Source organism: Elephas maximus, chromosome 12 (assembly GCF_024166365.1).
Source record: "Elephas maximus indicus isolate mEleMax1 chromosome 12, mEleMax1 primary haplotype, whole genome shotgun sequence".
Taxonomy (NCBI): domain Eukaryota; kingdom Metazoa; phylum Chordata; class Mammalia; order Proboscidea; family Elephantidae; genus Elephas; species Elephas maximus.
The window spans coordinates 30,896,811-30,923,798 of record NC_064830.1 but is presented as its reverse complement, the minus strand read 5'-3'; the positions used below and the strand labels follow the sequence as shown (position 1 = coordinate 30,923,798).

Sequence of the window (26,988 nt, the reverse complement as noted above, 5' to 3'; positions counted from 1 at the left end):
AAGACTCCTTGATGTATAATTTCCACATATACAGAACATAAACTGCAGAGGTAAAGAGATGTCTGAATTCTGCACAGTTCTTCTATCAGGTGGTGAGAAGACTTCAGTTAGGTATAATTATTTGGCAGTCTTTATAGGATGGCAAGCCCTTACCATTACCTTGCTTTGTTAGTATAGGCTTTTCTGAGACACTTATACTTCAATCAGTAGCGAAATATTAATTAATCTCTTTGTGTTCCAGGTGCTGGGATGGCAATTTTGAATAAGACATTGTCTCTGATTTTAGGGGCTTCAGAGACTTGTAGGGGAAATAGTCATGTAAAAAACATGATATGATTTGACAAACGCCATGAAAGACGTAGGTGCAGCGTATTTTGGAGCACAGAGAAAAGAGCAGTCAATTTGGAAAAATGTGAAGGGAGAGGAGGTAACAAAGTGGATCTGGTAGGCTGGGTAAGATTGGAGAAGAGATAGAGGAAGCAATATGTTTCGAAGGCACAGAGATTTGAGTGTGCATGGCTAGGTTATTTGTCAGGTAGTTGTGCTATGGGTAGCTTACTGTTGGGTGATAGAGGAAGTGGTAGGAGGTGGAACTGGAAAACTATGATGGGCTTTTCATGTGTGTTAAGGAATTTGGACTTGATTCTTTTGAAAATGGAGAGCCGTCAAGAATTTTAAGGCAGCAGCAGGACATGTTGTATTCAGCTTTGTAGTTTAGAAAAATATCTTCGAATGGTATGAAGGAAGGATTAGAGGGAAAGAGGCCAAAGGCAAGAAGACCAGTTAGGAGGCTACTGTAAGAGTCTAAGTAAGAGGTGATGAAACTTGAACTGAGATATTAACAGAGGGAATAGAGACAAGACCATGAATTTCTGAAACATTTTTTGAGACAATCCTATGGTTAAATCAAAGTTCTGGCTGAAAGGTATTTGTGTTGTAATGAATGTGCACTGTTTGGGAAGGGAGGATACCTAGGTTCCAGGCTTCGCTCTGCTCTGGACTCTTGGCGTGACCTTAAATTCCTTAATTATTTGTTGTTCTTACTGGTAAAGCAATGGTACTGGTCCTACCTATTTCTTCATTTCTGGGATTCTAATAAAGAAGAAGTTGAAGCAAAAATAAAAGCCAAACTCAGACAAATGTGACACAGTTTTGAGTTTCACAGCCCCTTTTCTTCTTTTGCAGCTGACTGCCTTTCTATCCATTGGTGCACTGAAAAGCTCAGGACAGAAAAAAATCCAGCTATTGTGTTATCAAGATGTTACTTATCAAAATATCATAACTGTGTGTTTGATTCATCTGCTTGTGTATACATATGTATATTTTTTCTTCTCATTCCTTCTTAATACTGTTTTCATCATAATCCTACCATGTATCTCCTTAGCATTTGTATTTGATATTTTTAAAAGATCTCAGTTCACATTTTCATACTTAGCTTTTAGAGGAGCTGAACTCATTGTATTGAACTTATTTTCTGCCAGTCTTTATGCTTTTGATCTCTATTTCATAAGTATTTTGAGGTATAATACTCCTGAGCCTTTACCAGATTAGGTCATGCTCGGTATTCAGCAGACCACTGATGTCAGTAAGCTTTGCTTTTAAAATAAATGAGCAGAATTTCCTATTGTTCATATTTCCTGCTCTTGCTTGAAGTGGGTTTCAGAGAACTATCCTGTTCAGCTGAAGCTTTAGAGACCCTTAGGAGATGGTGTAATGTAGTTGAACACTGACTTCAGTTGCAATAGCTGTTAGTGTTAACTGTATTTATAACGTACTGTTTAAAAGCACCTCTTTTCTTTGCGTTCTAGTTCCCAAAGACTCGAAACCCCAGTGGAGACGAGTGGCGTGGAGTTATGATTGTACCCTGCTAGCCTATGCTGAAAGCGCAGGAACTGTGAGAGTGTTTGATCTCATGGGAAGTGAACTCTTCGTCATTTCCCCTGTACGTAAATACGTTAAACTGATAGCATATTTTTTTCAGTGTCTTCTAGGTGTAGTTACTTGAATGAATGAATTTGAAGAGAGGGTAAACTCAAATATAAATCAGAATGATAAGCTCTGAATTTGTTCAAAATCTAGTTAAGAGATCTAGTTACTTGAAATATTCTCTCTATGTTGTAATGCACTCTCTGGATGTAAACAGCTGTTCCTAAAACATGGTAGTAAGTAAATAATAAAGGTTCAGACAGCTGTTAAAAAGTTCCAGTGAGGGAAAGAAATTAATGGGTTATTGCAACAGGAACAGCTTTCAGTGGGGTTAGAATTTAAGTAACTCTAAAGGGGATAGAAATTGAAAAAAAGAGTGGGGAAAAAAATTAATTGCAAGGTTCCTAGGTGGCACTAAGGGTTTATACTTGACTGGTAACCTAAAGGTTGGCAGTTGGAACCCACCTAGCAGCACTGCAGAAGAAAAGGCCTAGTGATCTGCTTCCATTAAGATTTAAAAAAAAACAAAAACCAAAAACCAAACCCGTTGCTGTTGAGTCGATTCCAACTCATAGCAACCCTAGGACAGAGTAGAACTGCCCCATAGGGTTTCCAGAGAGCACCTAGTGGATATATATCCATTAAGATTAAACCAAACCAAACCAAATCCGTTGCCATCAAGTTGATTCCGACTCATAGGGACCCTATTAGAGCCAAGAAAATCCTATGGAGCAGCTCAACTCTGTAACACATGGGGCCACCATAAACTGGAATCGACTCGATGACAACTAACAACACCAAGAACTTGTATAGTGTTTTATACTTTATTAGTGACATTGGTATATAATACTTATTTAATATTTATACTAACTGTTTGAATTTGGTTGAGCAAGTATATTATTGCAATTTAGATAACCGAGATGAGTAAAGTGACTTATCCTGTGGTAATCCAGTTAACAAGTTTCTCCTCTGTGAATCCAATGCTGTGTAGTTTGTATCTTTCTTCTGCAAATGAACAAGGTACAGAGGTAGGTAGAACAGTGATTCTAACTCTGACTGCATCTTAGAATCACCTGGGGCCCTTTATAGAGAAAAGCAAAAACAAAACAAATTATTGGCTTGCTTGGGCTCTGCTCACAGAGGTTCTGATTTGATTAATTTGAGTGGGGCCTGGGCTTTAATAGTGTCTACAATTTCTTCATGTGATTCCAATTAGAACCACTGGCCTAGAGAATGATTTTTGTTCAGAAATGAGTGGAAAAACTCAAAGTGCATTGGGCTCCTATTAAAGAAGTTCTTGGGAACTGTCTTTGGTCATCTAGTGCTCCCATAACAGAAATACCACAAGTGGTTGGCTTTAACAAAGAGAAATTTATTTTCTCACAGTCTAGTAGGTTTGAAGTCCAAATTCAGAGCATCAGCTCCAGGGGAAGGCATTCTCTCTCCGCTCTGGAGGAAGGTCCTTGTCCTCAGTCTTCCCCTGGCCGAGGAGCTTCTCAGGTGCAGGGACCCCATGTCCAAAGGACGCGCCCTGCTCCTGGTGCTGCTTTCTTGGTATGAGGTCCCCAACTCTCTGCTTGCTTCCCCTTCCTTTTATATTTTGAGAGAGAAAAGGTGGTGCAGGCCACACCCCGGGGAAACTCCCTTCACCTTGGATCAGGGAGGTGACCTAAGTGAGGGTAGTGTTAGACTCCCACCCTAATCCTTTTAACATAAAATTACAATCACAAAATGAGGACAGTCACAGAATACTGAGAATCATGGCCTAACCAAGTTTATACAGGTTTTTGTGGGGACCTAATTCCATCCATGACATTCTACCCTTTGCCCCCCCCATCACATTCTTTGATAATTTCAACAGGAAAGTGATCACAACATTATACAACTGCCAAAACACTGAGAATCATGGCCCAGCCAAGTTAACACACAATCTTAACCATCACAGGAACCAAACTAAGGAGCTTTCTAGATCAGTTCTAATAGAAATGCAATGTGAGCCATATATTTGATCACATACGTAATTCAAAAAAATTTCTAGTAGCTGCATTAAAAAGGAAGAAACAGGTAAAGTTTATTGAATAATATATGTTTTTTGGTTCAGTATATCCAAAATATTATCTTTTCAGCATGTAATCAGTATAAAAATTACTACAATATTTTACATTCTTTCTTTGGAACCAAGTTTTTAAATTTGGTGTGCATTTTATTCTTACAGTATATCTCAATTCAAAGTAGCTACATGTGGCTAAGTATTGCATTGTGTGGTTCTAGATAACAAGGAGCCATTCAGGGTTGATAAACTTTATTATGTGTATTTCCTAAGGTGCACGTGCCTTTACATCTTTATAGTATAGCTTGATATTTAGTTGGTGGAGAAATGGTCACATTTTTTTAGATGTCCTTTCCTTTGACTGAGGAGCCCTGGTGGTGCAGTGGTTAAAGCACTTGGGTGCTAACCAAAAGGTCGGTGGTACAAACCCATCAGCCACTCCATGGAAGAAAGATGTGGCAGCCTGCTTCCTAAAGATTTATAGCCTTGGAAACCCTGTGGGACAGTTCTACTTTGTCCTGTAGAATTGTTACGGGTTGGAATGGACTTGACGGTAGTGGGTTTTTTTGGGTTCCTTTGACTAAGTGGAAACCCTGGTGGCATAGTGGATAAGAGCTACAGCTGCTAACCAAAAGGTCGGCAGTTCCAATCCCCCAGGTGCTCCTTGGAAACCCTATGGGCAGTTCCACTCTGTCCTATAGGGTTGCAGTGAGTCAGAATTGACTCCATGGCAGTAAGTTTGGTTTTGGTTTTTTTGACTAAGTTGCTGATTAGGCAAATGGAAAGTACTTGGGAGGCGTTTTTTGCATAGATTACTGCTGGCAGTAGAAATCAACATTTGGAGACTTATTTCTGGAAATAGGCTGGCAGTATTCTTTGATGTTGAATGGTGGTGTTACTTTTTTTTTTAAATTTTTTTGCAATGGAAGTTCAATCCAAACAGAAATTTACCTACCTAGGTGAACACTCAGAGGCTGGTGTGGTTCTAGCACAAGGCTGGGAGGGCTGGTCTAGACCTGAGTGTACAGTTCTAGGCATTTTGTATTGTGAAGTTCTTTAGTAAACAGACCAATTCTGGGACTGTCTTATTTAAAGTATACCTGGCAAAGCCAATGTCTTAGATTTCCTTCAATTCTGTGTGTGTTAATTTTTATCTAGTACTGTTTCAGTAACATAACTCCCCCTCTTCTATAGGCATCTAGTTTTGCAGGTGATTTGAGCTATGCCATAGCTGGCTTGATATTTTTAGAATACAAAGCAAGTGCACAGTGGTCTGCGGAACTCTTGGTCATCAATTACCGAGGAGAACTTAGAAGTTACCTTGTAAGGTAAAAATGTACTTTGCTGGGGAAGTGTTTGTTGAAATAATGTTTGTTTCTCTGGTTTAGTGTCAGATTTTTTTTTTTCCTCCAGTATGAAAAGCTACAAATAAAGTAGAAAAGTAGAAAGCGTTGTATATTGAACACCCACGTGCTCCCATCTAGGTTCTACATTAACATTTTACTGTGCACGCTACATCACACGTGTATCCCTCTATCCAGCCATTATCAGTCTTATTTTTTGGTGCACTTCAGAACAAGTTGCAGACAGCAGTACTTAAATACTCTAACATGCCTATCGTTAATTATAGCTCAGCATTTTGTTTTCACAGTGTTCTTTGTTTTGAGGTAAAATTTACATTAAAATTACAAAGAAATGCACGTATCTTAAGTGTATCATTCACTGAGTTGTGACAGATTCATACACATGTACAATCCAAATTCCTCTTGCCATTCAGAACATGACCATCATGCCAGAAAGGTAACTCATGCCTCCACATCTCTGTCCTCACCCACCCCCAGAGCAACTACTATTTAAATTTTTTTTTTCCCACATCATAGATTAGTTTTGCATGTTATAGTAATTCACATTAATGCAATCATATAGTCCAGGTCTTTCTTTGTTCAGCATATTTTGAGATTCATCCATAGTGTTACGTCTATCATTCGTTTCTTTCTTTTTATTGCTGAATAGTATTTTATTGTGTGATTATTTTACAGTTTGTTTTTCCATTCTTCTGTTGGTGGACCCCTACGTTTCTAGTTTGAGGCTATTATGAATAAAGCTACTATGACCATTCTTGTACAGGTCTTTTATGAATATATGTTTTCATTTTTCTTGGGTCAGTATCTTACAGTAGAAGTGCAGGGTAAAAGGGTAGATGTAATTTCTTTTTATAAGAAGCTGCCAGACCTTTTTCTAAAGTGGTTGTGTCATTCATTTCCCACCAGTAACGTTATGAGAGTTCTGGTGGTTTCACTTCCTTGGCAATATTTGATTTTGTCTACCTTCTTAATTATAGACATTCGAGTGGGTGTTTAGTGGTATCTCATTGTGGTTTAATGGTGTTTATTTTTTGTTTTCCTTACTAAATTTAGTGTTGAAACAAATCAGAGCTACCAAGAAAGTCACAGTTTCAGCTTTAGTAGTTATTATCCTCATGGAATCAACACAGCTATTTACCATCCTGGCCACAGGTAAGCAACCATTTATTTTCATATTTAATGGAGTATTAGGTGGATATAGAAATCTTGGCAGAAATTATGAGAGAAGAAGCAGTCAATTCTGAGTCTTGTTTTGGCTTCTTCATTTCCTTTTTTTGTGCATAGTTATCTTGAATATTTGTAATATTGTTGTAGTCATCTTCTGATGATTCATGCTTATCTGTCTGAGCCACCTGGGGCACTGGGGAGTATTCAGTGAGGAATTTCTTCTCTCTTAACTCTCTGAACCTCCTTTTTGTTATCCGTAAAATGAGGACAATATCTAACTCGTAGGGTTATTGAGAGAACTGGTAAAACATTGCATATAAACTGCTTTCACATAGAAGGCTCACAGTAGACATTACTTTCTTTCCTCTTTCCTTCCATGCAAGTTTGGGTTGCACAGCTGCTTCCTACAGCTATATTCCATTCTTCATATATGCCACTCCTCTATGTATTTGCCGTCTATACTGAGAGCTACTAGAAACTTTTAGCATTTTCCACTTCTGCTGATTTCTCCCTTTTTATTATTGGAGAATGAAATTTGCGTGTATTTTATAAATTAGCCAAGCTAACTGTTTGGTTCTCTAAATGGGAAGAGTATCACATTTTGAGTCAGACAAACCTTGCTGGAGTTCTAATTTGGGGACTTAACTCTGTCTGCTGGTAAGTTCTTAAACTCTGACCTTCAGTATATATACTTTTGAAAGTCTTTTTGACTAAAAATTGATAACATTTTCCTATTCAGTCATAGTTGTCTTCTTGTTTTTGTTGAGATTTTTATTATTAGGAAATTTTAATACCATAAAGAATATGTAAGGCACAAAAAATAGTAATAAAATGAACCTTTACCTGCTTAGCATGTGGCTGAAGAAATGGAACATTATCAGTAGCTCTGAAGCTCCCTGTGAGCTGAGTCCCTCATACTGTCCCCTCCGTATCCCTAGAAATAACCACTGTCCTGAATGTGTGCTTAGAGTTTCTTTATAATGTCCATAGCCATATTTAGTTTCATTTGTTTTTGACTTTGTATAAATAGAAGACATGCGTACAAGTGTTGTTTTGTGATTTGCTTTTTGATGCATGTTGCTCTAGTTCATTTTTCTTTTTTTTTACATTTTGGCTCTGTATATAATTAAAAAAAATTATTGTGGTAAAATATATATAACATAAAATTTGCCATTTTAACCATTTTTAAGTGTTCAATTCAATGACATTAATGACATTCACTGTGTTGTGCAGTCATCATCACTACCTATTTCTGAAACATCACCCCAAAGAGAAGCTCAGTACCCACTAAGAAATAACTTCCCATTTCTTTCTCCCCTCAGTCCTGTTAACCACTCATCTACTTTGGAGTCTATGCATTTGCCTATTCTAGATATTTCACATGAATGAGAACAAGCAATATTTTTTCCTTTGTGTTTGACTTACTTTACTTAGCATAATGTTTTCAAGGTTCATCAGTGTCGAAGCATGTATTAGGACGTTGGTTCTGTTTATGGCTGAATAATATTCCATTGTATGGATATACCACATTTTGTTTATCAGCTCATCTGCTGGTACACGCTCGGGTTGTTTCTACCTTACGGCTGTCGTGCGTAATGCTGCAGTGAACATTGGTATACACATATCTGTCGGAGTCCCTGCTTTTAGTTCGCTTGGCTATATACCTAGGATTGTAATTGCTGGGTCATATGGTAACTCTGAGGTGTCCTGGTGGCATGATAGTTAAGCACTTGGCTGCTAACTGAAAGATTGGTGGTTTGAACCCATCCAGCCAAACTCACCCAGCTGCTGCATGGGAGAAAGACCTGAAAATCTGCTTCTGTAAGATTACAATCTAGAAAACCCTATGGGGCAATTCTACTGTCACATGAGGTTGTTATGAGTTGAAAACGACTCGACTGCACCAACAACAAGAACAACATTATAGTAATTTTATGTTTAACTATTTGAGGAACTGCCACTGTTTTCCACAGGGGCTGCACCATTTTACATTCCCATCGCCAAGAGATGAGGATGCCAGTTTCTCCACAATCTTGCCAATACTTGTTATTTTCTGTTTTTTTTTTTTGTAATAGCCATCCTATTGGCTGTAAAGTAATTTTGATTTGCATTTCTCTAATGACTAATGATGTTGAGCATCTTTTCATGTGCTTATTGGCCATTTGCATTGGAGGATGTACTACAATATTTCTGTTTGGTTTCTTTTTATAATTTCTCTATCTTTTATTGACATTTTTGTTTTGTTAATGTATTATTTTCCTGATTGTTTTCAGTTCTTTGTATTTTCTTTTAACTCTTTGAGCATATTTAATACTGTTGCTTTAAAGTCTTTGTCTAGTAAGTCCCTTATATAGGCTTCAACAGGGGCAGTTTTTGTCACTTATTTTGTTCTTTCAATGGGCCATCTTTTCTTATTTCTTTGTATGTTTTGTGATTTGTTGAAAGTGGGACATTTGAATATTAAATTGTTATGACTCTGGAAATCAAATTCTCCCTTTTTCCCAGGGCTTCCTTTTTTTTTTTTAATCGTTGAAGATTATAGTAGTTGATTGCATGACTTCTAACTCTTTTTGCAAGGATTACCTTCCTGGTTGTGTGTAAACACTGAAGTCTCTGTTCTTTAGCTTGTGATCAGCTAGTGTTTTGACAGAAATTTCCTTAAATACCAAGGGAGGATGAAAAACAAAAACAAACGAACAAAATAATAAACCTTTCCCAGTGTTTGCAGATTGGCTCTGTGCTGGGGCATCCTTTCAACACTTAGTCAAGCTCTCACTGAGCCAAGTCATCAGCCTGAGGTGAATCCTTAGTTGTCTTACTTTCTGTGCCCAGGTATGCTTTACCCTAGGTGCATGCGTTGCTTTCTCCATTTCTCTCTGTATGCTGTGCTTTGGAATGTCCTAATTTACCAGAGAAATTCTTCCTCTAGCTTCTCTTTTCAGTCCTTAGGCATTTATTTTATGCCTTAATCATACTCTTTAGCTCCAGGTTGTAATAGGCAGTTACAGCCTTCAGACATCGCCTACCATCCCTCTGTCCTGTGTGACCTCTGAGACAGGTTAAACCCAGAGTACCTTACTTAAGGCTTTAGGCAGCTTGCAGACAGATGAGAAAAGACACACAATATTTGTGAATACAGCCTCCTGTACTCCTTTTAGAGTCACAGACCAGACTCCTTCTATAAGAATGTGACCACTGCAGCTGTAAGATGGCACTGACCAGGGGAGGGAGTGGGGTGTGACATGCAGATAAAAGCTTTCCTATCATTTTGAAGTTTCCTTTTTTTGATTCAGCATTCACTTAGTTGCTGTAACCCTTTGAATGCTTTCCAAAGTTCTTACAAAATTGGTTCTACCAGTTTTTACTTGTTTTTCTGTGTTTTTGTGGTGGACGGGAGCATGGATCTACTCATTCTTCCGTCTTGCTCCAGATCAATTTTTAGTTTTATCCTATTTATTTTAACTACTATTAGAATATTCCATTTTATGAATATACTAGAACATATTTATCCATTCTCCTGTATATAGAAATTCGGTTTATTTCCAGGTTTTTTTTTTGCTGTAAGAATAGTATTGCTGTAAGAATTATTGTACTCGCCCCTGACGCATGTGTGTAAGAGTTTGTGTAGGGTCTATAACTAGGAATGGAATGGCAGAAATGTAGGGTAAGTGCATTTTCAACCTTGCTAGTTAATGTCACATGCTTTCCTGAGTGTTTGTACCAATTTACAGTCCCATCAGCAGTGTATGAGTTTCTTTTGTTTCATATTCTCATTACTACTATTGATATTTCACATTCTCATTACACTATTGATTTAAATTGCTGATCTGTTGGATATAAAAGAATATCTCATTGTGGCATTAATTTTTATTTCTTTGATTACTTATGAGGTTGAGCATGTTTTCATATGTTTTGGTCATTCATGCTTCCACCAACTATGAAATTTTTTTTATATCTTCTTTTTTTTGGATGTTTTGTCTTGACATTACTTATATAATCTAGGTATTAATTCTGGGTTGATAATATGCATGATGAGTATCATATCCCAAGATGTGACTAACATGTCTTTTTTTAATTTTGTATTTATTACCTTTATCAGTTACATTTGCATCTAGTTTTGAATTTCAAAGAGTTCTAAAAACTGACTTCTGCACCCAGTTTTTTGCTTTTCAAAGATAACTACTTTTAGCTATTTCAGTTGAATCTTTTGGTTGTTTTCATACAACTAAATAAATTGCTTTTATTGTTACTTCCTGATTTTCCAGTTTTACACGTTATCTATTGACATCTCTTTACGGAAGATGGGTATTTAATTCCTCTTCCTCGCATCCCCAGGCATACACACACTTATATTGCCCTCATCGTCCTGTTATATAATTTTGTAAGATGAATGCTCTGTTTGCATTATTATGATTATGTAGATGGTATTCACAGCTGAGACACAAAGCTTCTGTAGTATTCTATGATGGCATTTCCCATGTCATTTATTTATTCATTAATGCATTAGATAAACATTTATTGATTTCTTAGTCTGCCATGTACTCTTTTAGGTACTTGGGATGTATCTTCCTCATGGAACTTACATCTAGAAGGAGGGAGACAGATAATAGATACACCCACTCATCACCCATCGACATGGTTAGGTTACAGAGACCAGGTGCTTATATGAATATCGACATTATGTGAAAATGAAAGATGACCACATCAGATCACAAAACGGAGGATGACTACATCATTACAAACTGCCAAATTATATCATTACATAACTGCCAAACCACTGAGAATCATGGCCCAACCAAGTTGACACATAACCTAAGCCATCACAGCCAGCGTAACTCTTGCCTTGCACCCTGGCGTTCGTTAGTTTCAGATGTATGTAATTAATGTGCAAAATAGTTGGATAGTAGATCTTTTACTGTTGTTGTAAATGCGAAATATTAGATAATGAAATAGTTCATAAGTGAGGAGTAGATGTAATGTATGTGAGAAGCTGATAAGTGGTGTAGGAAAAAATTATCAGGGTAAGGAGGATGGGAGAGGCAGGGTGGATAGTGGGGTACAAGTTGCAGTTTTAAATAGGTTGGCTATGTTACTTTCATTAAGAAAGTGACATTTGAGCAAAGACTGTGAGAGCTGAGGGCATTTAGTTATTTGAATATCTGGGAGAAGAGTGATATATGCAGAGCTTATAGCCAAAGCAAAAGTCCTGAGTTGGGAGTGTGTCTGGCATTTTTCTAGGGACAGCAAGGAGACCAGTTTGGCTGAAGTAGTGTGAACGACAAATAGAATACTAAACTGAGATCAGAGAGATAATGGTGGGTACCAAATCATACAGGAGCTTTTCAGGCAATTATAAGACCTACTTGGTAATGTGGAAACCCTGGTGGCATAGTGGTTAAGTGCTACGGCTGCTAACCAAAGGGTCGGCAGTTCGAATCCATCCAGGTGCTCCTTGGAAACTCTATGGGGCCAGTTCTACTCTGTCCTGTAGGGTCGCTATGAGTCAGAATTGACTCGACGGCACTGGGGCCTAGGAGACTTGGTAATGTAGGAGTTAATAATTATTTTGTATGTTTTGCAAGTTTTTAAATGTATTTATTATGGATTTCATTCTAAACTCACCCCCACTAGTATAAATGTACTTTCATTGAATCGTACACATTAGGTATACTTTATTCTGTCTTCATGCTTAATAGAATTTTCCCTTAGATTTTCAGGGTGTTGCTCTATTGTTTTAAGTCACATGACATTTATTACTCTTAAGGTTTAACTTTTTGGTTCAGGATCTAAGCAATTGAGGGAATTTTTTTGGTTCTATTTAAATAAGATTTTTGCAAAGTTAAATGTATTACCAAACCAAAGAAGGAGGGCCTCCATTTGATCTGCAGTTGTATACAACTCTTGATAGCAGTCATCTTGGTGATGGATGACTGAATTAATGTTTTTGAATGAAAATTGTTATAAAGCAAGGAGTATGTGTAAATGCCCTGTCATACATGACAAAAATATTGCTAGGTTGTTTATATTTTTCATTACATGGTATTTTTAAATGAAAGAAGTTCAGATATTCATCACATTTGTATTTGTTTTTGGTTTTTCTAGTAATGTGAGTTTATGATATTTTTCATCCACAAAGATTATCTAAATGTGAAATAAATCAGCTGGAGTGGAATTGGGATAAATTGATACTATGTAAACGCAGGGTTTTATGAAATTCATCATTTTGTCTGATGCTGAAAACACTGTTAAAGAAGAGAAATTGAGATGGTAAATTGGGTCCTATGAAACAAAAATTAATTGGAAAACTTTGGAATAAGCCCTGTGGATTTGCTGGTTTTGGCTATTTTCACTTTCATATGTCCTGACTCCCAGACCAATGAATATATTTTATGCTCCTCAGACACTTGGACTGTCTAACCTTCTAGTCTTGCTCCCCCTTTTCTCTGTCCCTCTAACACCTCCCAACCTTCTGTTTTCTGTTCTTATTTGCATATCAGAATACTGTTTTTCTTACTTGCAAAAACCTTATTATGTCTATTCTTTCTTACTTCTTTTTCAATCTTTTGGTCACCTTTAAAATTTTAGTACATTCTGGGTATTGTGCTTGTTGGTGGGCATTCAGATGTATTCCCTGCCCTCTTTGAGTTTATAGCCTTGTTCAGGAGTCATATATTTACAAATAAGGGCATTTATGTGAGTTCAAATAAAAGCCTTTATGTAGTTTTAAATGTCACTTATTGTTTTCAACATTATATAACACCTTTTTAAAACATTTTATTTCTTATTTCATTGTAAATTTCTATAAACAAAATCTGACTTATTCGGCTTTGAATCTCTAATAGTTCTTGGTAAGTACACGTTAATAATTAGTGTTTGAAGGGATCTACCTCTGGATCCTAATTTACATCTCAATAAGGTCAAAGAGGAAACCCTGTTGGCATAGTGGTTAAGTGCTAAGCTACTCTGACTCACCGGCACTGGGTACTGGGTTTAAGTTCAAAGACAGAAAACGTACCTTCTCTCTTAGGAGCCACCATCCTTTTGAGAAGCCTCCAATGCTCAAAATTTTTGAAACTCTTTGATAAATTTTAAGTGTGTAATTCAGTGATTTTAGTAAATTTATAGAATTGTGCAACCATTACTATAATCAGTTTTAGAATATTTCATTTCTCTGTAAAGAGCCTTTGTGCTCGTGAGTTTCATGGAAGGTAAATCATACTTCATGAAAGCTGTAATAAATAAGTCAGTAAATAAGAAAGAAAATAAAGGTCTTCATTTGAACACTTTTACCTTAATGTAAGAATCTTATGTTTATGTTAAGAAAGATATTCATGTTTCATAAGTCTATTGGGAAGTACACCCACTCCTCACTTAGCAACATGGTTAGTTTCCAAAGACCAGGTTTTTACGTGAAAATCAGCATTATGTGAAAATGAAGGACGACCACATCATCACAAAATGGCTACATCATTACATAACTGCCAAATTACTACGTAACTGCCAAAGTACTGAGAATCATGACCCTGCCAAGCTGGCATATAACCTTAACCACTGAGTGAGCGTTACTCTTGCCTTGCACCTCGGTGTTAATTACTGCCCAATGTATGTTGTTAATTTGCAGAATAGTTGGATAGTAGATTTTTTACTATTGTCGTAAATCCAAAATATTGGATAACGAGATAGTCTGTAGGTGTACTGTGACTGATTAATATAATGTATATCATGGTATGCAAAGGAAGAAATCAAGCATTTGGAGAATTATGTTTTTTTTTTGTTGTTGTTGTCAATTCTGGTTTAGGCCGAACACAAATTCTACATAAGAAATATGAGACAACGTTTACTGGCAATAATAAACTGGGTGTCAGTATGCTTTAAAGTAAATTACAGTGGGATAGAGTGAACTGACTGAAGAGTTAGGTAATTGCATTCTCCTAAACATGCCTAGGAGAGGCTCTGAAGATGGAATAGGTCATAGTTTTTAGAAAGACTATGTTCATACTTTCATTTGTTTGTTTTAGGGGAGACTGGGGTGTATTTTTATGTAATGGCATGCTGAAGTGTAAAGGGCTATGCTTTGTATATAGTGATCTGGTCATAAACAGTTTCTGTTCAACTGCTAACCTAAAGGTTGGTGGTTTGAATCTGCCTGGCAATACTGTGGAAGAAAAGGCCTGGCGATCTACTTCCGTTAAGATTTCATCCAAGAAAATCCTATGGAGCAGTTCTTCTCTGTAACACACAGGGTCTTCATGAGTTGGAATCAACTCGACAGTAACTAACAACAACAACAATCAGGTTTTCTCTTTTCTTCTTAAATAAAACATCAAGCATTTTAAATATTGAGTTTTTACACTGGTGAGATAAATGGGTATTCCGAACAACTAGCTAGTACCTAGAGAGGATCAAAATGTTTATAGTGTGAATGAATCCTCAGATGACATGATGGTAACTTCACTGGCAAAAAAATGGAAGGAAAACAATCTTGGGAGTAGAATAGGAAGGGAGGCTGCAGAGGGGCCACAATTTCTCCTTAATACATCACCCTTTTCTAGGGGAATGTAACTTGGTCCTGCACATGTTTAAATTTTATACTGTGGAGAAGATAGTTGAAATGTAATTAAATGAATTGTCTAAATTCATGAGAGATAAGAATCAGGATCAGCACAAAGCTGGTTCCTATGAAGGAGAGGTCAAGTATATCGCCATCTTCCCACTTCTTCATTATTTCTGGCACCATCCGCTCTCCCGGGTATTCTCTACCTCACTGCAAGGTTCAATAATTCATTCCAGTGGCCACACAAAACTCAGAGAATATACTCACAGTTAAGTGGTTTATTAGGGAAGTTAACAGGCTACAACTCAGGATCAGGATCAACTAGGAAGTAACAGGAATAACTTGGGATCAGTGTCAAGAAGCACACAGGCAAGGTCTGGAAGGGTCCCCGAAATGGAGTGCTAATCCCTCCCTTCTTCAGTGTAGGATAAATTTTGACCAGGACAGCTTTCAGTCTCTTTTTGCTGTCAGGCCTCTCCGCCATTGAGCCTCTCTGCTGTTGGCCTCTCTGTTGCTAACTGGCCCAGCTCACAGCCAGTGTAGCAGTTTGTTCCGCTCTCTTAGCTGCTGTCTGCCACCCAGCCTCTCCACCATCAAATCTCCACCACTAAATGATCCAGTGCACAGCCAGTGTAGCAGCTGGTTAGTGTTCTTAGCTGCTTTCTGCTGTTAGGCCTTTCTGCTGTCAGGCTTTTCTGCCGCTGGTTCTCCATCATCAGCCTCTCCACTGATAACTGGTTCAGCTCACAGCCACTATAGCAGCTTTGGGGCCACTCACCTCCCACGTGGCTCTGCTCCTCTGCATTTCTCAACCAGGAGGCCTCAAAACCTCTGCATTTCAGCAGTTTATATAGCCTGCCCTCATAAGTTATAAGGCTTGGCCTCCTTCACCAGACCAGAGTTCGGCCAATCTTCAGTTACCCATGAGATGTTAATCAACTCAGGTTTTATTATTACCAGATAAAAGTACCAACCATCAAGTTGTTTACAGCTTACCCAGGAAGTGTCAGTCAACCTGGACAAAAGTAACAATCTCTCTGGGGTAGAAAACTGGGGCAAAAGTAACTTCTCAGGGCTTAGGGGAAAAATCTCGCAAGTTGTGTTTCCAAAGAACCAGGGCAAAAGACCACATAAAAGAACTCTTTTCACCACAATATTGTTAAGAGTTCTGTACCTTAAAGGTTTTATGTGAGAACATGGGCAAATTTAGCTCTCCTCCTATGAGGTGTGAGTTACATCTAGACCTGTGAGATGCTTTTGGAAGCTCTTCAGTGGACTTTCACAGTCATTGCAGTGCTATGAAATTGCCTGTCTTGCTCTCTAGCTCCTAAGGGCATACGTATTCTGTTAGAATCAAGGCATTGACATGTGAAATGATATATTCTGGTGACAGCTGGAAGACCAGTTAAATTGCATTAGGGCATTTTTTATAAATCCTAACTAGATAACATTAATAGTTTTATTGAAGGATTATGTCTAGAAAGGGAATGAATTCTTTAGCCATGATCATCACTAATTATCTCCCACTGCAGTGAGAGTCCTTTTGGCCTTTGTAATGTAGGGGTTATTGGCAGTTGAGAGATTAATGTGCAGCATTGTACCTGGGAAGTGTGAATGTCGGTCATTGAGTCGATCTTGTATTAGGGAGTTTTTCATTTTGCTTCTCAGTTTCTCGTTCCTGCAGCATGAGAGAAAAATCTTTCTCATAAGCTCAGGTTGGTTTTTGGCAGACAAATGAGGAGGCACTGTTGTCTGTAGAGCTGCGTTTTCTTAGTGAAGGTGGAAACCTTTTTTGCTGTTGCTGTCGTGTTGGCTTTGACTCATAGTAACTCTATAGGACAGAGTAGAACTGCCCCATAGGGTTTCCAAGGCTGGTAAATTTTGTGAACCTTTTAGTTAGCAGCCGAGCTCTTCTTAATCACTCTGCCACCAGACTCCTGGAACGCTTGTGTTAAAAACAACAAGACTTTGACAATTAAAGACATGGAGTATTTATTAAAACAGAGAGATGTTTCCAAATGTGCTGTTGCAAAGTGGATTTTTTGCTTGTATGCTATATACAATATTGTGATAAAAGAATGTACAGTTGGTTCTTTGAAGGTTATACAGTAGTGCAGAAGAGCAAATCACATGGAATACACAAAATCCTAAAGGTACAGGTTTTGGGAAAATAACTCAGAGGTTAAACATCTCCCATCTGTTACTCCAAAGTGAGCAGGATCCTTGGGGAAACAGGAAGGGGCATCCTTGAGGAATTAATGAGGTTGGTTTGCAGGGGAATATTTAATGATAAGACATCCAGGAGTCTTGGAGTGTTGTCCAGGCTTTTGGGGAGTTGTTTAATTTTAACAGGTGTGACTTGAAGGACTAGCTGAGCTCCATAAACTAATTTTTTTGGTTTCACAGGCATTTGTTTCTGGGGAGGCAAGGAAATGGAGAGTTATGGCTATATCCTGTGATCTGTTTTAAATCCTTCTTGTAGCCTGGCTAATCCAGAATATGTTACAGATAGGTACTGTTTTAGTGGAAAAACTACAAGTCTGTTTCATTACGAGTTTTATTACAGTGATAAAAACATTTTGCAAAATGGGAAACACAGTGCCAGAATAATCTGAACAGAGTGCTTCACGGGCTGCAGTGGTACAGAGGGTTATGAAGGAAAAAACCGCAAACAGAAAGGTACAGTGAAAGCATTTTTGATTGGTTAACATTTGTAGAGCGTAGACAGAGGGTTAGAAAGGTACATCGTTTTGTAAGGACTTAGGCACAGGTTATAAAAACATTTTTTTGAGAGAGAGCGAAGTAGGCATTTTTTCAGAATCCAGTGACCACCAAAGTCACATGTTTCCTGGCGTGTAGACACCTGTAGCCCAATTTTTGAGGTCAGCAAAGCCAAAGGGTTTCTGAGTAATGGCCCAGGGGAGCAATAATGGAGTTAGATCTGCATTATACTTGGTGGGATCTGTTAAAATATGGAAGCAGAGAGTTTGTTGAAAGAATAAAATGATCACATGTGAAAATGCTAGGTATTCTTATGCTCAGGGGAGAAAAGGGTATTGATACAGAAAAGCTGTGTTTCAGTTTAACAGTTTATCTTAACTGTAAGCACATCTCTCTGAAGCTTAACAACTTGTTGTCTTTAACACCTATGTGAGCAAGCCAAGGAAAACTGCGTTTTTCTTTAGAACTACTCATGTCTAGGTTGAAGGTGCAGTGGAAATTTTACAGAAGTGACAGGCTGCACTATATGACAGAAGTTACTTTTAAAAATCCAAAATGGAGTCTCTTAGGATAATAAAGGATTTGACCTAGACTTTAGTGAGAAGTTTCAGTCATATAAAGAGCCTGGCTTTGGAATGCTCTGTCTTAGTGCACATGTCTATCACAGAAATATTTCGGTTCTTAGCAGCCTCCACTTGACTACCTGTTAAGAAGAGAAAAATGCATTATTAGCTTGATCCTTTTTTGCCCAGCATTGAAAAATATAATTTGAAAATCAGCTTTGAACCCATCCACCACTCTTTGGAAATTCTTTTGTAGTAGGGGCTAGTTCTCATTATGCCATAGTTACATTTAAGGGGACCTTTGAAGACCTTTGGAGGAGCCCAGGTAACACAATGGTTAAAGCACTCAGCTGCTAATCAAAAGGTCAGTGGATCAAACCCTCCAGCCGCTGTGCTGGAGAAAGATGTGGTATTCTGCTTCTGTGAAGATTTACAACTTTGGAAACCCTATGGGGCAGTTCTACTCTGTCCTCCTATAAGGTTGATATGAGTTGGAATCGACTTGACACTAGTGGGTTTGGTTTGGTTTTAAAGACCTTTGTCAAAGAGTAAAATTTCTAAGCCTTTTGAAAGTAAAAGCAAGGAGTTTTATTTACGGAATATAGTGAATTGAATCAGACAACACCTTAGCAAAATTGCAAAGTGCTCCAACTCGTTGGAAAAGGGACAAGCTTTTTATACAATAAAGTGGAGTGGGAGTATGTGGCTACTATCATGGGGGCTTGGGTTTATACATGGCTACAAGACAATAACAAGTATAAATCTTCTAAGGTTGGCTGATCTGTCTTCTAACACAGACTTTCTGGAGCCAACCTAGCAAGTGATTTTCTACATATTTACCTATACATTTTTACTGGAACAAGCTGCACAGACGTTTTTCCTGGGACCGTCTTGACAAACATTTCATCATTAGCCATATTCTGTCCCTTCCATTGTGACAGTTTTTATTCTTAGGAAGGCAGAAAAGAGGACTTAAAACAGACTAAAGTTTAATTGAGAAATGGAGCTTTGACCTAGGTCAGTCATTTTCCAGTTATAAGGACTATACAATCTCTGTGTAAATATTTATGGAAATACAGTATGGGCCAAGTTGAATTTCTTATGGTAGGATTGATACTATCTGTTGCCTGTTACTCTTTGGAGTGGAGAACTGAAAGAAGACTGTTGAGTTATTTTTCGCTTGTTTCGTAGGACTAATATTATGTTTGATTGACAAATAGAAAAAAAATTAAGTGTATTTTTGAGGTAATACAATGTATACTGGATTAGGAGACAGGAGGCCTGAATTATTGTCTTGGTTTTTTAGTATTATATTTTTGTTATGGGCAAGAGTACTTGTATCACTCCTATCTTTCTCACTTTCCAGGATATGACTTAGTATTTATTTATGTAGTAGGAGTTGGTTTAGTTGGCTGACAGATTTTTTTTCCCTTCGTTAATGCAAAGTATTGAGCTCTCAATAAAATTCTGTTGTGTTTGATGATAATAAAAGAATTGTGAAAATAAAATAAGGACAAAGTAGAAGTCCTTATGTATTTAGTATTTTAACTCTTAAGTAAATTTAAAATTTCACGTCAGTCGCAAAGTCTATTAAAAGTAAAAAATGATTCAATAGTTTTAAAGCCATTTATAGCCTTCAAATTAGTTGGGAAGTTAATTGCTTTTAATAAGTGCTTTTGGTTTGGAATATTGATACAAAAATCTACTAAGAACAAAGCCTTAAAGCGTCTTGGGGATATCTAAGAATCTAAATTAGTATGTTCATTAGTATTTTTATTGAATGGATTCTGTTTGCTAGGCCTGTGATTCTTAACAATGTATGAATAACATAATCACCTGTTGAGGTTTTAAAAAATATGTGCATACCTAGGCCCCACTCTCAAAGACTTGACAAAGTACGTTTGGGGTGGGATCCTAGTATCTGTTTTGTTAAAAATTCCTATAGGTGATTGTGATATACCTTCCACCACCCTTTGAAAACTCTTGTGCTAAGGCTCTGGGAGATTAAATAAAACGAATAGGATGAGGAATAGGATATGTTCCCTGTTTCTGAAGTTGTCCTAATGAGGGATAGCAATACATTTTATTTCAGTTACCATCTCTCTTCTGTTGGTATCGGCTGTCTAGAGTACTTGGTTAAGAGTACTGTGAGGTCAGGTACGGGCCATCAGAAGGTGAGATTGATGTATGACACAGTTTTAGAAGTAGGAGAATTGAGTATTTTTCTTCTTTTGTCTAGCCATGTGAGGTGTGTGTGTGTGTTTGTGTATATTTATTCTATCACTGTAAATATTCATTGGAAGCCTACTACATGCCAGTGAAACTCCTTAGACATTTTCTGGGAATAGGTACAACAAAAATGAGTAAAACATAAGTTCATGACATGAAGACTTGGTACTCAGAGAGAAGACGGGTAACTAGTCAGCAGTGTAATAAACGCACTGGTAGAGTGACGCACAAGGTAACATGTAAGTGTAAATGTTCAAACAAGGCTTACATTAATGCAGAGGAGGATAGCCCACACGGTTTCTATAACTTAGTGTTTCTCTAGCAAGGTTATCTTAGGACATTGTCTGGGTTCATAGACCCAGAAAACTGCCTTTGTCAGCTTGCAGAGGGTGTATTACCCTCAGGAGCTAGCCAAACTTAGAAGACTGATGTTAAAAAAAAAAAAATCAGTGAGCTAATTTAATATTTTATTTTGAAAAGTATAACTCATGCGAACCAGCCACTTTTTTTGGCAGATGTACATGGGAAGTCAAAAGTTTTTTTAGTAAGCATGGACAGAAAAAGGAGAGTTACAGATTGGGATATTTCCTGACATTCAGTGGAAGTGCCTGGTTTGCACATGACTACAGTAAGGACATAAGGAGCCCTGGTAGCACATTGGTTAAGTGTTTGACTGCTAACTGAAAGGTTGGCAGTTCTAACCCACCAGCCACTCTGCAAGAGAAAAGACCTGGCGATCTGCTCCAGTAAAGATTGCAGCCTAGGAAACCCTACGGGGCAGCTCTACTCTATCTTACAGGGTCGCTGTGAGTAGGAATCAACTTGACGGCCCACATCAACAGTAAGGATAGCTGTCAGGACAACACCATGAACTAGAATCAACATAAAACTGATTCCTACGAGGCAGAGGTCAAACATACCTCTGCCTTCCCACTTCACCATTATTTCACTTTATTTCTCCTTTGGGTTGGATAATTCACTGCACAGAACTCACAGACTATATAGGATACAATTAGGGATGCAACTGAGGGTAAACATCAGGACACTCAGGATACAACTCAGGGAAAGGTATACGTACGAAGTCTGGGAATGTCGCTAAAGCAGAGAGCGCATCTCTCCCCTCCGTAACCAGGGTAGCTTCAGACAAGCCCCCCACTGGAACAGGCAGGTCTCTCTCAGGGTGACTGTCCAGTAGCTTTCCTCTCAATCAGGACCCCTCTGCCCTTAGGTTGCAGGGTTTTTGTAGGCTAGTCCATGTACTCCTTGTTAATAACAAGGAGGGCTCCCTAATCAGTCTGGGTAAAGGTCAGCTACAGGGTATGTGTAAATTTATTGGTCCTTGCAAGTCACTTAATCGGATACTAAATTGACCAATTCTCTTCAACACTGTGGCCCGACCAGTCATTTTGGGAGGATTACAAATCCAGGGCTAGGAAAGCCTTATAAGGGAAACTTATTGCACCACAATAGCCTTGCTGGTAGAATTTTAATATTCATGTTCTACTTGTTAAAAAACTTTTAATGGACATATATATTCTTTATCTTAACAGCTAAAGAATGTATGTGTGAATATGTATGTTCAAGAAACCATCCACATGTAATACTGCCAACACTCCCCCCCCGCCAAGTTTGGCTAGGGACAAGTAACAAGCGCATGCACTCAATCTGTATGATCTGTTTTCTCAGGAACACCTGCACTTCCAAATCTTGTGTCTGGCGTCTTGCAACCCCTATGACAGGAATCATCATCTTTGCCTTGGCAGCTAGGAAATCACTTCATTTTAGATGTTATTTTTCGTTTACTTACCCTGTGTGTCTTGTACTGTGGTATGTATACATGATGTTTTTAGGTAGTACATGGACAAACCTTTTTTTAATATATTTTTAATTTGTGTTTAAAAAAAAAAAAAACTTGGTATCACAGAGAACAGTGATTATGACATGGCTGAATTAAAAAGAAAAGTGTGTTGACTTTAAACAAATGGATAGAGAAAAATATGTTGTGAATAACTCTCATATGCCAAAAATCATTTGAAAGAGGTACAACAACAGTGTCGGAAGTTTGGGAAGCACTGCCTAGTCTGCATTCTTTACCTTAGTTTTATTTTCATTGCTAGTACATAGAAAAACAATTGGTTTGTGAGTACTGATCCTATATTATATCCTACAATGTTGCTGAGCTTGTTTATTAATTCTGATAGTTTTTTAGTGAATTACTTTGGTTATTTTTTGGTCTTATTTTGTTTTTATTACCTACTATATATTATTATTATGGTGACCTTACCCAAACTCATGGTTTTTAACCACTTAAATGTGTATGTGATATCTCTCAAATCTGTATCCCGGAATTTACTCCTAGGCTGCAGAGTTATTTATCCACTGCATATAGACCATTTTTTCTTGGAGAGCTCACAAGTTTCTCATACTTGTTATGTTATAATTGTATTCATCTTCTTTGCCTCCAAACCTGCCTCATGCCTTGTATTCTCTTATCTTGATATATGGTATTTCCATCAGTCCAAAACTTGAGATTCACTTCAGTAACTCTCACCTCATTCTTATGAATCTTTGAGACTTGTTGGTTCTTCCTTAATGTCTAAAATCTATCACCTCTTCTCCATTTCCACTCTCACCTTATAGTTGAGGCACTCATCACTTCTTATCCCATTTACTTAAAGTATGTTCCTTGCTTTCAGTCTGATCCTTCTCTAATTTGTTTTCCATTTATTGCTAGAAAGGAATATAGGTCTTGCAGTACAAGTCTAATTATCTGTGTATCTACTTAAAAATTCTTCTCTGATTCCCTGTAGCCTACAGGATAGAGATAAAACTTTTTAGCATCGTATAAAAGGCCCTTCATGGTTTGGCCTTTAAGCTCTCTAGCCTCCTATCATCTCCCCCTTCTCCCATTATATTTTCTTTGCTGTAGATCAGTGGTCACAAAATGTTTTCACATGGTAAATATTTTAGGCTTTATGGGCCATACAATCTCTGTTGGAGTTCTTCAGTTCTTTCATTGTGTTATGAAAGCAGCCATAGACAATATCTAAATGAATGAGTATAGCTGTGTTCCAATAAAACTTTATTTACAAAAACAGGTAGTAGGCCAGATTTGGTCTGGAGGCTATAGTTTGCTGACCTCTGCTCCAGATAACTCTAGACAAATGTAAATTCTTGTATTTCTCCGTACGTTTTTGTTCTTTAAAGCCTTTGTGCCGTCTTACTTGCTTTTTCCTTTGTTTCAGATGTCCTTGTTGTCTTTACGTCTGTCTTTCTACTGTGGAAACCCTGGTGGTATAGTGGTTAAGTGCTACGGCTGCTAACCAAAAGGTTGGCAGTTTGAATCTACCAGGTGCTCCTTGGAAACTCTGTGGGGCAGTTCTACTCAGTCCTGTAGGGTCACTATGAGTCGGAGTCAACTCGACGGCAAGGGATTTGGTTTCCTTTTGGTTTTATCTACTGTATCATGTTGGTTGGGCTGACCCTTTAGACTCAATCTTTATGCTGTTAAGAATAAATGAATTAATTTCATTCTACAGGTTGTTATCTCCCTTGGGGCAAAGACCCTGTTTTAGAACTGTATCTCCAGTGCTTAAGACAGTGCCTTGCATGACGTATCTGTCAGTATATTTTTGCTCAATTGTTAAACTTACTTGGCTTTGTCAAAGCATGTAAAAAAGAAGGCAATACTAACACACTAGAATATAAAATTCATAAGGGCAGGGACTTTATCTGTGTTATTTGCAGCTCTATTTTTAGCACTTTAAAACAGAGCATGGCACATAACAGGTGCGCAGTTAATGTTTGTTGAGTGAATGAGTGAAAGCCTGACTTTGGAAGAATTAGAATTTAAGAGCTCAGATGGAACACGTATTAATGGAAGGCCTGAAACATGCTTTTTCAAAGTTTCTTTAGGTGATATTACAGTCATATTAATCTAACATATTAATCTACAAGACTGTAAATTCCATGAGGGCGGGGAAAACTTGGTTTCCTTATGTAGTATCTTCTACTCTGCTAGGACTAAAAAAAACAGTGCCTTGTAAATCTTAGGTACTCCCTAAATTGGTACTGAATTTACTTACATTGAAGTTAAGGTTATAATAGTGAAAGAAACTAGTTTTGTGGAGCCTCTCCTGATTACTAGATACATATAAAAAATACAAAATTGTATACTGAATCTCAGTTTTCGTAATTCTGGGAAATGGTATCATAACCACTATTGTGTAATTAGAGAAAATAAAGCGAAGAGACTAAGAAGCTTTCCTAAGATGGCACAGCTATTAAATGACCAACTCATGTTTTTCACATGATTTCCACATCCAGTATGTTTTTTTCTGTACCAGAGGCCAGCAAATGATGGCAGACGGGCCACATGTGGCCTGTTATCTGTTTTTCTACAGCCTACAAACTAAGAGTAGTTTTTACATTTTTTAAATGGTTGAAAAATAATGAAAAGAATATTTCATAATGCATGAAAATGATATGACTTTCAAATTTCAGTGTCCAAAAATAAAGTGAAACACAGTCACACACATTATTTACATACTGTCTATTGAGTAGTTGAGAAAGAGATCATAGGACTGATAATCTAAAATATTTACCTGAACCTTTTTAGAAAATGTTTGTTGACCGTATTGTATACCATCTATCTAGGTGTGGATCCAGACTGCTTAGGAGGTTCAAAGCTAGGCATAGAACTTTATAGATTTTCCCACCTCTTGATTTTAAATTGTATTTTATGGAATTTACAACCAAGTAACAACCAAAATGAAAAATGCAGTGCTGGCGAGGTGATTCCAACCTATGGCAATCCCATGTGTGCAGAGTAGAACTACTTCATAGGATTGTCTTGGCTACGATTTTATGGAAGCAGATGGCCAGGATTTCTTCCGTCACGCCAGTGGTTGGATTCAAACTGCGAACTTTAGGTTAGTGGTGGAGTATAAACTGTTGTGCTATGCAGGGACCTCTTAAAACCAGGTACCACTCTATTTTAAATACATTAAATGCTCAATTATCAAATTGACAGGAAAATGAAGTAATGATTTCATTACTGAACTAAGCAGTCTTGAGTAGGGCTTTTTCTATCTAAGAAAAATTCTTGTCTTTTTTAAACAACTAATCATTCAGTATAATCAGTTTTCTCAGATCATCCTTAAGTATGTGTTGACTAAACAGTCTGATTTTTTTGGACCTCACCCTAGACCTACTGAATCAGAAACTTTGGAGGAACAGCTAAGCAATTTGTGTTTTAACGAGCGCTCCAAGTGATTATGATGCGTACTCATGTTTGAGAACCACTGATGTAAATAGTCATGATTAAGTATGTTTACTTCTTATAAGCACTTTATCTAATAAAAGCAGAATTTTAAATACTAAACTAGTAAGATTTCTGTAATAAAGAGTGTGTAAGATGTACTAAAACGAATTAATATTGGAAACATTTCAATTGTCCTGAGAGAGGAATGACTTCCAGCCATGAATTAACAGGAGACATTCTTTGAGCTTTAACTTGACATGTATGGTCTTTTATTTTGTATTGTGCTGTTTCTTTTTTTAAAAAAAAATTATTATGCTTTAGGTGAAAGTTTACAGAGCAAATTAGTTTCTGATTTGATAGTTTTGTAAAGTGTTCCATGGCGTTGGTTGCATTCCCCACAATGTGTCAGCATTCTCCTCATTTCCATCCAGAGTTCTCTGTTTCCTTTTGTCTCATCTTTGCTTTTGGGCAAAAGTGATCTCATATACTCGATTATTCTAAGGAACACATTCCTCTCAGGTGTTAGTGTTTAGTTTACGGGCCTGTCTGTTCTTTGACCAAAAGGTGGTCTCTGGGAATGGCTTCCGTTCCAGGTCCGAAGGGTATTTTAGGGCCATAGTCTTGGGGATTCCTCCAGTCTCTGTCAGACCAGTAAGTCTGGTCTTTTTTGTGAATTCAATTTTTTGTTCTTCAGTTTTTCTCCCGCTGTGTCCAGGACCCTCTGTTGTGATCCCGGTTAGAGTGGTCAGTAGTGGTAGCTGGGTACCATTCTAGTTCTTGGGGTCTCTGGGTCATGTACCCTGTGGTTGATGTGGTCCATTAGTCCTTTGGACTAATTGCTCCTTTGAGTCTTTGGTTTTCTTCACTCCCCTTTGCCCTGGACAGCAAGAGAACAATAATTGCATCTTATACAGTTGCTCACAAGCTTTTAAGACCCCAGGCAGTGCTCACCAAAGTAGGGTATGCAGAATATTGGCTTTATGAACTATGTTTTGCCAATTGATGTAGATGTTTTCCGAGCCTATGGCCCTTTGCCTTCGAGCTTAGGAACTTCATTCCCTGGAGTTTCAGTGACCGTGCCCCTAGTGTGCTCTATTGTTTATATTAATATACAAGCAGCACCTACAATTATGTATGTAGAAATACGCACA

At 37.7% G+C, this 26,988-nt stretch overlaps 1 protein-coding gene across 3 annotated transcripts in view; it reads left to right on the top strand.

Moving 5' to 3' along the window:
- NBAS (NBAS subunit of NRZ tethering complex) overlaps positions 1–26,988 on the top strand; it is a 452,886-nt gene that overhangs the window by 31,372 nt on the left and 394,526 nt on the right. For all 3 annotated transcript variants that reach the window (XM_049903481.1, XM_049903480.1, XM_049903479.1), the window contains exons 7-9: positions 1,809–1,942; positions 5,171–5,304; positions 6,394–6,492. In XM_049903481.1, coding sequence (XP_049759438.1) covers positions 1,809–1,942; positions 5,171–5,304; positions 6,394–6,492 — 367 coding nt within the window. The remainder of the gene's footprint in view (positions 1–1,808; positions 1,943–5,170; positions 5,305–6,393; positions 6,493–26,988) is intronic.